The 15200-nt window shown below is 37.9% G+C and overlaps 1 protein-coding gene across 1 annotated transcript; it reads left to right on the forward strand.

Annotated features, from left to right (window-relative positions):
* Positions 1–1043: 1043 nt before the first annotated feature.
* LOC139963580 (signal recognition particle receptor subunit alpha-like) lies at positions 1044–14081 on the forward strand. Its single transcript, XM_071964458.1, has 15 exons — positions 1044–1211; positions 1933–2016; positions 2536–2727; positions 4601–4691; positions 5269–5503; positions 5894–6026; positions 6460–6557; positions 7406–7521; positions 8139–8225; positions 8452–8624; positions 8963–9170; positions 9815–9900; positions 11477–11653; positions 12856–12985; positions 13952–14081. Exons 1-14 carry the CDS (start codon positions 1095–1097, stop codon positions 12982–12984), a joined length of 1926 nt encoding a protein of 641 aa, XP_071820559.1. The 5' UTR covers positions 1044–1094; the 3' UTR covers position 12985; positions 13952–14081.
* The last annotated feature ends 1119 nt before the right edge of the window (positions 14082–15200 follow it).

The raw sequence follows: 15200 nt of genomic DNA on the forward strand, positions 1-15200 counted from the left end.
TATGTTAATCTGTGAATACTAAAAGCGTTACAAGACTGCTAAGTGCTAAACTTTGCTTGTTTAGATCGCCTGTTTAAATTGCCGTTACATGTAAATTTTGCACCTAAAATCTTCAAGAGAATCTGTCTTTACACCACCAGCTGTCTATTTCCCATTCCTCTCACTTCCCTGATCTCCCCTCCCCCTTCAATCCTCCTCTCATCTCCTTCGCTCTTTCCGTACCTTTGCTTTCCTATACCCACTTTGTAGAAACAATATAAGCAGACGGTTTCTGTTACTTTGTTGTTTCCAGAAGAATCCCTGAATCACATCCTCAACATAACGTTTATGGCAAGCCATGTGGGACAAACACCGCATAATATATCCGCGTATTAATTCGAATATATACGCGTATTAATTCGAATATACACGTGTTGTAGCCTACATGTGTAAAGTTTCGCTTTTTGAAGCGATCTCGCGAGCCCGCCAAAACATTTATCGTTGGTATATGTACACAGCAAGAGCGGAAATGTTTTTTCATGTATATTCTAATTAATCCGTGCATATATTGGATTTAATCCCCATATGTATTTTATTTAATACATGTATATATTCGAATTAATACGTGCATATACTCGAATTAATACGTGTAAATATTCGAATAAATACGTGTATATATTCGAATTAATACGTGTATATATATTAGAATTAATACGCGGATATATTTAAGCCATATGATTGGCTAATAATATATACGCGTATATTTTCCAATTAATACGCGTATAAATTCCAATTAATACGCGGATATATTATGCAGTGTTTGTCCCACATGGCTTGCCATAAACGTTGCTCGAAGCATGTATGGTATTGTGACTATCTGGCGTGTCAAGAGGTCAGCCTGCTAAGCTGGTATAATTCGCTTCTCGTTATTATCCCAATGTCGTTTCTATGAGTACAATTGAGGTTTGCCGTGTAGTACAGTAACAACCGGTTCAGCTAGCAAAACCCGTGACTTGTAAATGGTTACGATAGTATGATACTCGACATTTTCCTCACGTTTAACATGCATTACAGACAAGAATAATATAACAGAGTATAGACAACAATATTTCATCATGCTAGACCTTTTCACAATTTTTAGCAAGGGTGGAATTGTTCTGTGGTATTTCCAGGGAACATATGAAGCCTTCGGACCACCCGTCAACTCACTTATTAAAAGTATTATCTTACAGGTAACCAAAAACCAAACAAAAGCCTTCATTTCATTATCATGATCAGTAACACTACGCAAAACTAGACCTAAGGCTAACACATAACACGTTAGGATAACGTCAGACGTGTACGGTCTTATTTATGCAATCACGTTCGCAATTCCCATATGGTAGTCTAGACCTGTACTTTTTGGGCTGTATACGCTGTACTGAGTGGAGGAGCTGGCCAAGGCAGATGTAGACGTTCTGTTATTCTTTTTAACCTGCACGTAGGCCTTAGTTTTATTTTAAATGTAAGGTAAAAAGGTTAAATTTGTGTTCAGGAGGAATTGACACAAAATGACTGGTGGGGCCTGACCCAAAAGTAGGTTAACAAAAAATGTCGGTAGGTTGCATCATTCCTTTCATATATTATACATTTTCCGCAGTTTTAATATTAGACCATGGTTTACTTTATTAAAGTTATTTCCTTGGTAAAAGCAATCACTAAAAAGAACTAAGTTAGAAGTAGGCCTAGTCTGTTGTTGACTTTATTTTAGCGCACATTTTAGGACTTTAATGTAACTTGAAGGTTTAGGGTATCATGCTAAGTAGCCAAGCACAGCTGGTTCAATTTCATTACGAAAATTACAGAATGATTATGCAATTCCCACTTGATTGTCTTTACTTACTATGTGATATTACTTGCTATGTGCTTGAATTCTATATTATAGGGAAGTTGCATTTGTTTTTTCTTTATTAGGAGAGAGGTGGAGACAACTCTTTTAACCATGGAGCTCTTACCTTGAAGTATAAATTAGATAATGAATTTGAACTGGTGTTTGTGGTAAGTGGTTTTTGTGGTAATTGTCTTGAGCAGAACCATCCTTATAACTTCCTTATTTTCAACATGAAACAATTTTTTATTAGCAAGACACTCTATTAGCAGTAACCATCTGTGAATGACTTTTTGTACAATTTTAGTTTCTAATAAAACCAGAAAGCACAATTAATATTCCAAGCAAAGCTCATTATTAGGAATTAAGACCTTGAATAATTTTACAATGCTCTTTGGAAGATAACTTATTGATATTTTTTAATTATTTTTTTGCTTTGAAAACTTACAGACAATCTATTAAATGTCTTCTTCTTTGTTATATCTGTAAACGCAAATTTCGACAAAACTAATGGAAAAGAGAAAAATTCAATTTGTTTCAGAGATGGCACTTAATCAAGTTTATCACAAGTTGCTTTACAAGTTGGTGCAATACCAGCACACTATCTGCATTTATTATATGAGCAAACAACTTTTTACACTAACTTACTATGTTCTTGTTTTGTTCTCATTTTTACATTTTAATTTTAGGTTGCTTACCAAAACATCATACGTTTGTCGTACATTGACAAATTTTTAGATGATATCCAGAGGGCATTCCGAGCTAAATACGAAGATGCCTTAAGGACCAGGAGTTACGGAGGAAACTTTGAGTTTACGAGTGAATTTCGTACCACTCTAAAAGATGCAGTGGCAAGCAGCGATGCACAGAAGAAAGTGGAGGTGAGCGTTAAAACAAGCGAACAAATTAAGGGAGAAAAAATGATCAAATGTTACCTCGTACTAGTGTTACAGGCCCCTAAGTAATCTCAATAATTTGTATGATTTTTGCAACAATTAGTTGTATTATAAATCAATATTACAGAATATTATAAATTAATCTAAGAATCATAGTATAGAACTGCCTGGTGTGTGTGCATATCTGGTGTGTGCAGAATATTTGGAAAAGTTGAGAAGCTTCTAGAAGAGTTAGAACATTTGAGAACAATTTAGAACATCTCAACACAGTACACATTGGAACATGCTAGAACATTGGAGTGCTGCCAAGGGGACATCCCCTGTGCTATTTTTAGAACACTAGGTGAGGATTTCCTGGAAAGGTGAAGTGACCTTTTGGATTGGTTGAACTGAGCTGGAGCTACTGTAAGATGCTTCTAGAATGGATGGACATTGCAAGATCTTTCTGGACTTGTGAAAATGCTATATAAGCACCTGATAATTTGAGATCAAGAGTTTTTAACCATCTTGGCTCCAGGAGTTTAATAACATCTCGCTCAAGTGAATCCTACAATTCCAGTGTGAGTAAATACTCACTTAGTTTGACAGTAGAGTTATAGCTGTCTTTTTATTAGTGGATTTGCTACAAGTTTACCAGCTTCGAAGTCGCCCATCGTTGTGTAGCCGTCTTCGTTTCTGTGCCAGTCAGCACTACTTATTGTGGCCTCTGAGTTACCCAAGGACAGGAATCCAAGGATAAACAAGCTGCAAGCACAACTTGGACATTCAATAGTAGTCGACCTCCGAAGTGGAAGTCATCAAGTTGGGAGCTGGATTTCTTCAATATTGGACATTCGTCCGTCTACAAGTTTCGCCGGAATATTCGCCAGGACTTTTTGTCACTGGACTTATGCTGCAGCTCGCGTCGCGGCACACACCAGGTCGTGAGTAAATTATAGTATAACTTATTAAATCTGTTTTAGTGTAAACTGCTTAGATATTGATAAATGATCTTTGTTTGATTTTAATTAACTTGAACACACAATTAAATAAATACTTATTGTTATATTTAAAGTTAAATTTTACAGTGTGCTGTTTAGTCATTTGAGTTGTGAACCCAAGGGGAGGTGTATTCTGGCCTTGATCGAGTTGATCGTAACACTAGTTTATTGGATTGGACCAAAAATCGCAACCTGGTAGCTATATTGATAAATTGTCTGCAAGTGAAGATGGTAAAACCATGACAGTGTGCAGTATTGTACAGTACAGTATTGAGTACATGTTGTCCAGAAAATCGTGCTGCAAACTTTTATGAACAAGATTTCTTTAAATAAGTATGTACGTGTTGTATACTTGTGGGTATTTAGGTGAGGCTTTATATTTCATGGCAATTTGACAAGTTTACAAAGATTTTTGTATGCCATTTTAGTCTAGTCATCATCCCAGAGAAGAACCTTGTCAAACAACTAACTGTACTGTAGAAGTGTCAAGAAATATTATATGAGGTTTGTAGGTTGTGATGTTACAAGTTTAGTTGCAATTTATGAAATGTAGCATGTGCTTATGCCAGCATATTTTGACCTTCAGTTGTCACCCCAAACAAAAGTATTATATATCCCAGGCTGTTTTATATTTTCATAATGTTCAAACTGCATGAAGTGTGTGGTCCATTGCTGTTTGGATTCTCAAACCTTATAGTTGCTGGTAGTTTGGTCAGGGCTTTGAACTGTGACATTAAGACTGATTATGACATAGTCACGAGAATGAGAGATCATCTACACAATTTGAATAAGAAGAATTTGTCGTGTTTGTTCTTTACAACATTTTGATGGATGCTTGATTGTGTTTTTGCGTTTCCTTTTCTTTACTTATTCTGCAGATGAAATCGTTTGAAGAATCTTCAAAGTCCAAGAAAACTATTAATTCCATGATAATGAATGCGGGTGATGATGAGAAGAAAAAGGGAGCAGGTATTTATCTCTTCTCACTACTTGTAATATATAGGGAGATGACATACTGTACTTTACCCCACATCAGAATTGTGAGGAAGTGTGTGAGTGGGCTTGTGGGTGAGTGTGAGTCAGCGAGGGAAAAAAGGTCCAGAACTTATCCTAGACCCTAGTTCCAATCAAGTTCAAACTTGGAGGGTAGGTACTGTACCTGACCATGTTAACTCATGCTTGCCATCAATAACATCATATGTCAAAGGTCAAGAAATCTAAAATTCATGTAGGTAAAGTCAGTAACCACATGATATTTAGAGACTGATTATGCAAATATTAAAATAAGACAGATTGAGGTTTTAGGGTCGGGGTCAATTGAGGTCAAAGGTCAAATTCACAACTCCTACCAGACCGTAAGTACGATCAAGTTCAAACTTGGTGGGGGCTTGTAAGCCAGGAGGTTACTGGTTCGAATTCCATGAAATTAATAGCCTAAAAAAACGTTTGTTTCTTTCAAATTCATGTATCACATTTTACAGTATTGAAAAGCTGCTTGCTGTGATGCTTCTAGGTGTTATTTCCTTCATGGTGTTACTTTAATCAGGTGCTGATGGGACTCCAAAGAAGAAGAAAAAGAAGAACAAAGGGGCAAGCAACAAAGGAACTACCAATGGTGTCCCTGCGCACGACACCACTAATGGTGTCAGTAATGGCACCATGGAAGACTACCAACCAAAAGTCACCAACGATGACGGAGGTCTGGACGAGGAAACCAGACAACAGAACTTAATGAAATTGATGAAGAAGGGATCAAAACCAAAGGAAAAGAAAGAAGTCAAGTAAATGAAACAATGCAGACAAATTAATTCATCCCTTATGTATGTAACGAATTGGAAGCCATGTTGACCCTTTTGCAAATCATGCTGGTATTAAACATGATTTGTTTTTAAATATATAAGCTTTGATGGTTAACCATCAAGGCCTTGTTTTTCCCCTCAGTTTAGTTTTGTTGGGTATCATGAGCTGGAGCTTTGGATAGGTTCTACTGTGACTTTTATACGCAGATGTACAGTGGAGAATGAACTTTTTTGACTATTGGAGATACGGAATTGTGAGCATTATCCTATCTTCCTTTTCTTTTCTTTTTCTTTTTTTGTAAATAATTAGCATGCTGAAAGTGTACATGATTTTATATGTTGGGTTTAATTTCTTTGCACGTTTTCCAACAGAAAGCCACCGACAAAGAAAGGGAAACAGAACCAAGACTGGGGACTGAATGGGAAACCCAGAGATTTTGCTGATCTGGACTTTTCTAAAAGTAAACAGCCAGTAGAGGCGACTGATCCAGATCTAGAAAACGAGGTATGAAGGAAAACTTGATATTTTGGAAATGTTAACTTCATGTTCATCTCACACTGATTCTGTGATTTATTGTTAGCTTTTAATCTGTGTCTCTTACATGTTCGTTGTATGACAGTTCGACCAAATGTATTATTTTCTTGTTGTTTTGTTTGGCTTTATTTTTATGTTGATTTTTTTACCTGTTTGAGATAACCTTCAAATCACATGTGTCCAGGAAGAAGGGGTGTACTTGATAAATCTTAAGATGAGAGAGTAGAGAGAATGGAGACTGGAAGTTTCAAAGAGAATTGATCATCAGTGTTGTAGAGTAAAATTTAACCTTTAAACCAAAGAAATATAACACAGAAAGTTTAGTTATAACGAGACAAAGGTCCTAATTTTGAATATATGTATGAAATATGACTGACATGACTTTGTACCTGTTTCACAACAGAGGAAGAATGTCGGCGAGAGTGCTACCATTCAGGATTTAGCAGAAGAGTCCAGTGATGGAGAAGAGGAAGAAGAAGATATTCGTCAGGATGCAGCTAAGTAAGATCATTTGGTTCTTAGATACAATTCAAGGCAACTGTATGCAGCATGATATCTAAATGAGCACAAAACTATGACGGTTATGTTCGTCCTAAAAGAGTCACGTCGTTGATGGATTTGGGTCGTATCTTCTGCGACCTGACGAAAAAAACCTTTGGCAAAGTCGACCTGTGATCATCTGTGAAACACAAAAGAAAGAACAAATATATATATATAGACATGTGTGGTAAGCCTGTGTCTTTGGGACAAATTGCACATATAAAACCACTTGCTTTGCTGTGTTTCATGTATGTCTAAAACATGTGTGAAAATGTGTGGAAACCCTGTGGATTCTGACACATGTTACAAAGTGTGATATTAATGTGTGTCTCTATTAACCTGTGGCAAACACAAGAACAGAGAAACATATATATATGTCTATGAAACTTCTGTGTCATACAAAATCATGTGTTTCTTAGGTCTAGTTCACACATTTTCATACATTGGATTTTTTGCCACAAGTTGTCACCGATTCCTGCGTTCTGCGGTTTTTCCACTCAATTTCCCATGAAAAAGCCTTTGGCAATGTGTGACAAAGGGTGAAAACGTACTAACGTGTGTTACAATCACAAATTTTCAGTGTAAAATCTGTTGGTTTCCAGAGATAAAATCACAAGTTTCCATCTGTGTTACAGATCCTTTTGCAATTGCTACCTAAAGTAACAGTCACTCCTGCTCTTTAAATGCTGTCTGAAATTTAGAGCATTCTGATTCGAAAGTGTCGATATGTATGCCTTGTCTCAACCTCACTTTTCAGTGATTTCTTTCTTTCTTTGTACTGATTTTTTTGTACCTTCTCTTATTTCAAGGACTAAGAAATCCAGTTACGGCCTATTTAGCATGTTCAGTGGCCTCGTCGGGTCAAAGAAACTGAGCAAGGAGGACATGGGCCCAGTCATGGCCAAAATGAGAGATCATCTCATTGGTGAGCAATTTAGGTTTCAATCATTACTGTGATAAAGATGTCATTCCCATTATGGACACAAATGTGGTTGTGTCTCATGGCCTTCGGGCAACAGCTCCTTCATTGTGAGACATCTTACAGTGTGCTGTTGGTTCTGCTATATGTCACCATGTATCTGTTAGTTAACATTGTTTCATCAAGCATTACTGTTACACACATCATGAAGTAATATACATGTAAGCTGTAAGATGCTTCAGTGTATCATAAGTTTTCCTTGCCGAATAGACAATGTTTTTTAACCCTAATCTGTAAAATGGCACACGATATGAAGAAACGTTTCAACTGAACTTGTGTCAGGATTTCTTATATTTATCAGTATGAGTAGGTATCCTTTGTGAAAATGTAGCTGTAATTATGTATGTACTCTAATTATCTAAATAATGATGGAAAGAAATTCAAAAACATTACTCTCAGAAGGATTTAGTCAATTACAGTTATTCTTATTGTAACAGCATTCGTCTGTTTCTGTCTCGTGTCGGTATAACGGACCGGTCATGATGTGTCTCTCAATGTCTCATTTAAATGGATTGTCCCATCCCCAGACTTTTAATTCAACCACTGTAGTTTTTACTCTACAGCCAAGAACGTTGCACAAGAAATTGCTGAAAAAGTCTGCGATTCAGTTGCCAAGAAACTGGAAGGAAAAGTAATGGGAACTTTTGACCGTAAGTTTTTCACTTGGAAAGTTTTGTCTACATCACTATTATTACAGACTAAAGAATTTTATTGCAACTGGGGGAAATGTTATACATTAACATCTAGACCATAAATGTTTCAGTTAATACCGACTTGTCAGCTGCAGTTTGCCTTTAATAAAGATGTCTAAGTGCATACATATATCTCCACACTAAGATAGCTTTCAGCACGTTTCCAAATATAAATCTTTGGCAGGTGTGGCCAATGTGGTACGAGCCGGGATGGAGGAGTCGTTGGTACAGATCCTGACACCTCAGCGCCGTGTTGACATCCTCCGGGATGCCGTGGAGGCAAGGTCCCAGGGGCGTCCCTATTCCGTCACCTTCTGTGGAGTTAATGGAGTTGGGAAATCAACCAACTTGGCCAAGGTAAATGAAGAAAAATCTTTGTCATAGGAAGACCATCCAATTGTGAATTTTGCGAGAACCGCATAATTAACAATAAATTCTCTTGGCAGTGGATTCAGCAATGCGGTCAGAGCTCCTACTCTATATTAAGAGGGCACTTGATATTCACAGGGTTACTTTGTCTCCCGTATCTTTGGGGTAGAAAAAACCCAAGTGTCAGGTTGTAGTTTTATTTGTCAGTGGGCTTGCGGCTGCCAAACTTTATGTTAACTTGTGTTTATTCACCCATTAAGTATTATTGTAGCTAAACAGAGATTTATTTCTCTTCAGTTGATTGCCAATTTTCCTCTCACTTTCAGATTTGTTTCTGGCTCGTAGAGAACAAGTTTCGCGTCTTGATCGCTGCCTGCGATACCTTTCGTTCTGGCGCCGTGGAACAGCTGAGGACCCACCATCGAAGGTTGAATGCACTCCACCCAGTCAAAGGGGGTTCTCCTAATGTGTTCTTGTTTGAAAAGGGGTATGGGAAGGACTCGGCTGGAGTCGCTATGGAAGCCATCAAATACGGTAAAAAAAATGAGATTGTTGTTTGTTGGGCATTGAATACATTTGACATACAGAAAAAGATAGTCCAGATTTTCTTGTTTAGACTCAGGGTTACATGTAAGATACAGAGGTGTCTGAACCTGCTATCATGACTAGTTTAACGCAAGGAGTGTAATGCCCACTTAAAAATTGACTTGTGTATCGGCCTGGCCTTTATCAATGTTAAGCCGGCAATTAGTAGTCTTCCAGGGTGACATTTCATGAAGGGGATCTTTCAACAGTAATGACTTTACTGAACATGACCATCATTCTTGCTACTGACAGTAATGACATAATACAATTTCAAGATGATGTAAATCTACGCCTAATGCCTCCCCCTAAAAATACTTATGGTTCATTTTAAATACACTTGAATGCTTACCATTTCACAACAAAAATGAAATGCTTTGAAAAAGTATCCACAAATCACACTCAAGAAATACTTTTGTTTTCACCATTCCATTGCACTGTGATATGGTTAGTCTGCTTTAGATGCCAGTGACAGTCACAAAGAAACAATGTTGGTTAGATTCTGCTGGCTAAGTTATTATTGTATGTTGTCTCTACATTCTTTTCAATGTAACCATCACATCACTAACATCAGGTCAACTTTATTGCTCCTTTAGCTAATGACTTTAATTACGACATCGTGCTGATTGACACGGCTGGGAGAATGCAGGATAACGAACCTCTCATGAGAGCCTTGACCAAGGTAAGTATTAAAGCAGCTTTTTGCGTCTTTTTCTATGATATTTCTCAACCTCACTGACTCCACTATGCCATAACGACATACGTAACTTGCATATCTAATTAAATCTTACTTCAAATGGTGGCATAAAAGTCTAAAAATTTGCAACTTTCAACTTTGTTTTTCTCCAAGATATTTTCCGTTGGAATCCCAATTAACCTCGCCCATAATATGAATATTTAAACACTACGAACGTCATTGACCAATGTGTAATCCAACACCAAGCTTGATTTGTGTACAGTCTATTTGGCAGTTGTACCAGGGAGTTCCATAACAACTCTCTGGTTGTGCCAACGCAAAGTCTTGAATCTATTTTTAGCAACGGCTCATAACTAAACCTGCATCTCTGATTGGTTGAATTCAAACTAGTGGGTTTGGCGTACTGTAAGAAATTAATTTTAAATGTGGAATTTTGTCGTGGATACTTTTCTCATTCTCTGCAAATATCCTTAATTACTCGCCAATTAACGATGTTGGCAGGGAAAAACTTGGCTGATATCTTAGTTTGCTGTTTTGTGATTGATATATGTAAAAAACTCGATGGACATGTCAAAAAAATAGAAAACGGCGACCAAACGCAAAATGCTGCTTTAAGAGATATCAAGCATTAAAAAATGGACCATAATAGACTACAGATGTAACCAGTTGGTCAACAGCTTATATTACTTGGTGAAGCAGTCTTTTCCTCTGGCATGCTTGTATTATTATGACTGCCAATCATCTGTGATAAAAGAGACAATCTTTGAGCAATTTGACAAAGAGGAGGGGAAGAGAAGGGATGAAGTGTTGTATAATTCAAGTGGTCCAACATATTTCGATATCTGGATTGCCACCTCCTGCAACTAAGGATCTTGTATAAGTGTATGTCCATCTACAGACATATATCTACGTTGTTTCATCTCAGTAAGTCTGCAACAATTTTCACGCCATCTTCCTTTCTTCATGAGGGAGGGTTACAGAGGCTTGGAGAGGAAAGAGAATTTTTGAGGGAGAGGGATAGTAGGTATTAAGATAGAATGTGTTGGTGGATGAGGGTTTTACTGTAGGAGTGGAATGTGGTTGATGGATGAGGGTTTGGGGTGGATTGTGTTTGGATGAGGGTTTTAGGTGTGGAATGTGTTTGATGGATGAGGGTTTGGGGTGGTTCGTGTTTGGATGAGAGTTTTGGGAGTGGAGTGTGTTTGATGGATGAGGGTTTGGCGTGGATCATGTTTGGTAGATGAGTGTTTTGGTGGTGGAATGTGTTTGATGGATGAGGGTTTTAGGGGGGTGGGACAACTGGGTAGAAAGTGTGTTGCTAGAGCTAGATAAACCATGGTATGGTGTTGTGAAATGAAATCTGGTTGAGGTAATTTGTGATTGTATTGGACTATCAGTTTGAAATAAATAACAGTCTCACTCAGTGTGCTGATGCCAGATAGTACACTTCTGTCCATTTGTTTGACCAACTTGGCATTCCATAGTGATTTTCTTAGTCGTTGCTCTCCCTGAAACTGGTATATTACCAGTGCTGTATTGTTGCTCTTTATTCTTTTTAAAGTTGATCAAAGTAAATCAACCGGACCTGGTTCTTTTCGTGGGGGAGGCTCTTGTGGGTAATGAAGCTGTGGACCAACTGACCAAGTTCAACCGAGCCCTGGCAGACTTCTCAGAATCCCAGCAACCTCGCCTCATCGATGGCATTGTGCTCACAAAGTTTGACACCATCGATGATAAGGTAAGTTCTACGAAATGACATGTTTCAGTTCTACGAACTGACATGTTTTTTTTATCTGAAAGTTAACTGTTGTTGAGAGTTTTAGAAAAAGAGCAAAGAAATTTTTGGCTAGAACGAGATTCAAACCAGTGAGCTTTCAGTCTTACTGGCACCCCTAGCAAAGAAAAGGCTATATAGGGATCACCACAATCTAAGGCTGGATACTTCATTCGGGAGAGGCTGGAGAGGGCTGTAACCCAGAGGTCACTGATTTTAAATCCCCTTCTAGCCATTAAAATTCCATTGTTTAAACATTTCCCAGTCACTTTTTTTTGTTTTTCATAGATTTACTTATATAATGATATTTAATAGAAATCACTGGTAGAAATATCCCGGACTCATTTTTTCAAACACTTTCAAAATGATAAAGTTTTATGAAAAATATGCAAGTAGATTGAGTATTGATGATATTTTGCTTTAGTTTAGAAACCTTTTTTTGTTAACCATTATTGTTATTGCTCTATTGGTCTAACTTTTTGAACCTCTGGACAGGGTTTTATTTCAATTAAAAATTGTGTAAACAGACAGTAGTTGATTGTCACTTTATACTTGTGGCCACATCCATGCCTGAAATGTACATCTTGTTGTAAGTTTAGCTTTGTAAGCAATAAAGAAATTCCTAGTTTTCCTGAAAATAGCCTGTAGAGGATATGACATACAGTGTACTCCTCTTGCTGTTTTTCATTCTGGGTATTCCTCGTCCTACCCACCCATCACTAAAGGCATTGAAGACTCGCCCCAAACCGCGTGCCGCGCTCTGAAAATGTTAACTTTCCGTTGCTTGCAAGTGAAGTTTCTGCTTGTCGCTACAAAATGCAGACAGTAATGAAACGTGATACCTTGTTATCTTTAGCTGGACCTGAGATGTCCATCGCTGTATCATTTGTACAGTGCTGTGGGTATTGACCGCAGCTGTATGTACTGACTGTACGCATAGTGTCTAATTACCAAAGGTAGCAAGCTGCATGCGTATTTTCTGGGATCGATGGTGGTGTGTAACACTTTCGTTACACCACATTCGAAACTAGGTCAGATAACCGGCATTAGACGTTTCCTTTTGCGCGAGTCTTCACACCCTTTAAGTCGGTGTTTAATGCTGACAGACAGTTCAATTCCTACCTGCTCCTTTCTTTATCCATGCACTCTCTCCCATCTCTTCATAGGTCGGAGCAGCCATTTCCATGACGTACACTACTGGTCAGCCAATTGTCTTTGTGGGAACCGGACAGACCTACAGCGATCTCCGAAACCTGAACGCCAAGGCTGTCATAAATACTCTCCTCAAAGCCTAAGGTGAGATAGTGTGATTAATGTTGAGGGTTGTGTAATTTGTTGGTGATGTGTTGTGTTAAGCATTTGCTGTGTTGCTATTCGTTGCCATGGTGTGGTAGATGTACTGTACTCAAGCATAAAGGGAGAGAAATTATTTGACAACTAGCCAAACATGTTGCCTGCAAGAAGGTTCTCAATATTCTATTAATGGGAGCCGGAACCTTACAGCAAAGAAAAAACATTGAAATAAGTATAGAATGGGGGAAGTTTGTGACCTAGTTGTGATAGGTTATTTCAACTTAACAGATGGACAATGGACATGATCACATATTTCAACAGAATTGTAATATTCTCACTTTTACCCGGGAGTAGGTACACCCTTTAATGATGCAAATTGGGTTCAGAAGTTCACTGTGGGACATAAGATTAGTTTCCTACCCTCTCCCACCTGTGTTACATGGACATGTGATGTGGAAATGTAGGTGTGAAGTAAGTGTGATATTAGTAGGAGTAAAATGGTCATATCCACATAGATCTCATAGTATATCTAATGGGTATCCAACAAATGTGGGAACAGAGTGGGGGGGGGGGGGGGGATCAAGTCTCTGATTGGTACCTTGAACAAAAAAAATTGTTTATTATTCAGCCATATTTTTTTCGTGGATCTTGGAAGTTCAAAACTCAAAACGCGTATCGCAGTACTTCTCCAGAGATCTGAATTGTATCTGGGACTCCCGATGGTATTTGATAGTTGTTCTGTGAAAAGCATATTGCTCACAGAGTAAAAACGTACAGCAAAATTGCACTTTGATGCCTAAAGAGCTGAACGTCTGTGACAACAAGACTGCCTGGAGATAAGTCCTGTGTCTTAAGCCAGTAAAAATGCTAGAAATAAAAGTCAAGCGAGTGAGGTTTTTGAAGTGTGAATACCGCCTGAACCATCAAGCTCAACTATCATTATCATGTTTTTTTGTTTTTATTCCCCAGGGTCAGATTGAAGATGTGTAAATGGCGGTTTATCCTGTTACCTATCATCAACTTTAAATCAGACACAAGTATAATGTTACAGCAGTTTCACTTGACCAACGGGGAGTGACCCTAGATTATTCAACAAAGATAACAAACAAAAGCATCATCAATGGAATGGGATCGTTGAGAGCGTTCCTGAGCGGTTACTTTTAATAATGCCAATATCTTAAGCCATTACATGTTTATTAAATTGAGTTCTTTCATATAGCTTATTGTGTGTGGAAGCTAACTTTTAAGGGGTGATAGAGAGGGGAAGGATGGTTTAACTTTGGAATAGCCTAGTTCTGTATTATGCACAGCATGAGAGGAAGGTTGCATATTATTTTTCCTCATGGACTGTTCATCTACTGGTAAAATTCATCCTCTAGTATTCTGTGAATTTGTAAGAATACCAACCATTTTTAGAGCTATTTTCCAACTCTCCTTTTATTGCTAGGTAAGAAGAAGAGTTGAAACCCTTTGTCCTTAACCAGCAGTGTGTACAGTGCAAATTATTTAAACCTTGAATTTTGAAATTTGAATACAAAATAGGGGGGAAAAAAGCACCAAAAGCATAAATGTATTGTTTCCACGATCCTCATGTATGATGTTACAGCAAATTAAAGTTGAATGTATTCAGGGAGTTTTGTCTTAATGGACAGGACAAGTTGGAGAGAGGTTACATAGTACTATTAAGACGTCTGCCATCTAAAGATAATTGTTTGAATTAATACATTTTCAAAGACCTCTCATAGAGATTGTCTTAACGTTCGGGGCAAATTTTTTTAATGGTCGTCCAGTCATCTGAGACGTCCAAATATCTGTTCAGGCAACCAAAACCAGCTTTGGAGGTCGTCCAGTGGACGCCTAGTTGTCTGCATCAAATTGCATTGTAACTATAAACCACCAAATAGTTAAAATGATACATTTGGTATCACCCTCCATCACTTGGAAATACTTAAATAAAATATAAATGGTGGGCCTATGATCCACCTAATGGGAAGTTATACTGGCTCAAAACTGCTGTTCTATTCACTAAACCTACACATTTCTCTTACAGTGTGGTATAATGGTCATTCTGTTAATTTACATTTTTTCAGACAACCAAACTTGCTGTCAGGACAAACAAAACCGACCTTGTTATCCGAGGGAAACCCAGAAAAGGTCCTTAAAAATCTGATTGCCTATTGGGGAGGGGAAGGGGGGTTCGGTGGGGTGAGAGTAATGG

This window comes from Apostichopus japonicus, chromosome 22 (genome assembly GCF_037975245.1).
Source record: "Apostichopus japonicus isolate 1M-3 chromosome 22, ASM3797524v1, whole genome shotgun sequence".
In the NCBI taxonomy this organism is placed as follows: Eukaryota; Metazoa; Echinodermata; class Holothuroidea; order Aspidochirotida; family Stichopodidae; genus Apostichopus; species Apostichopus japonicus.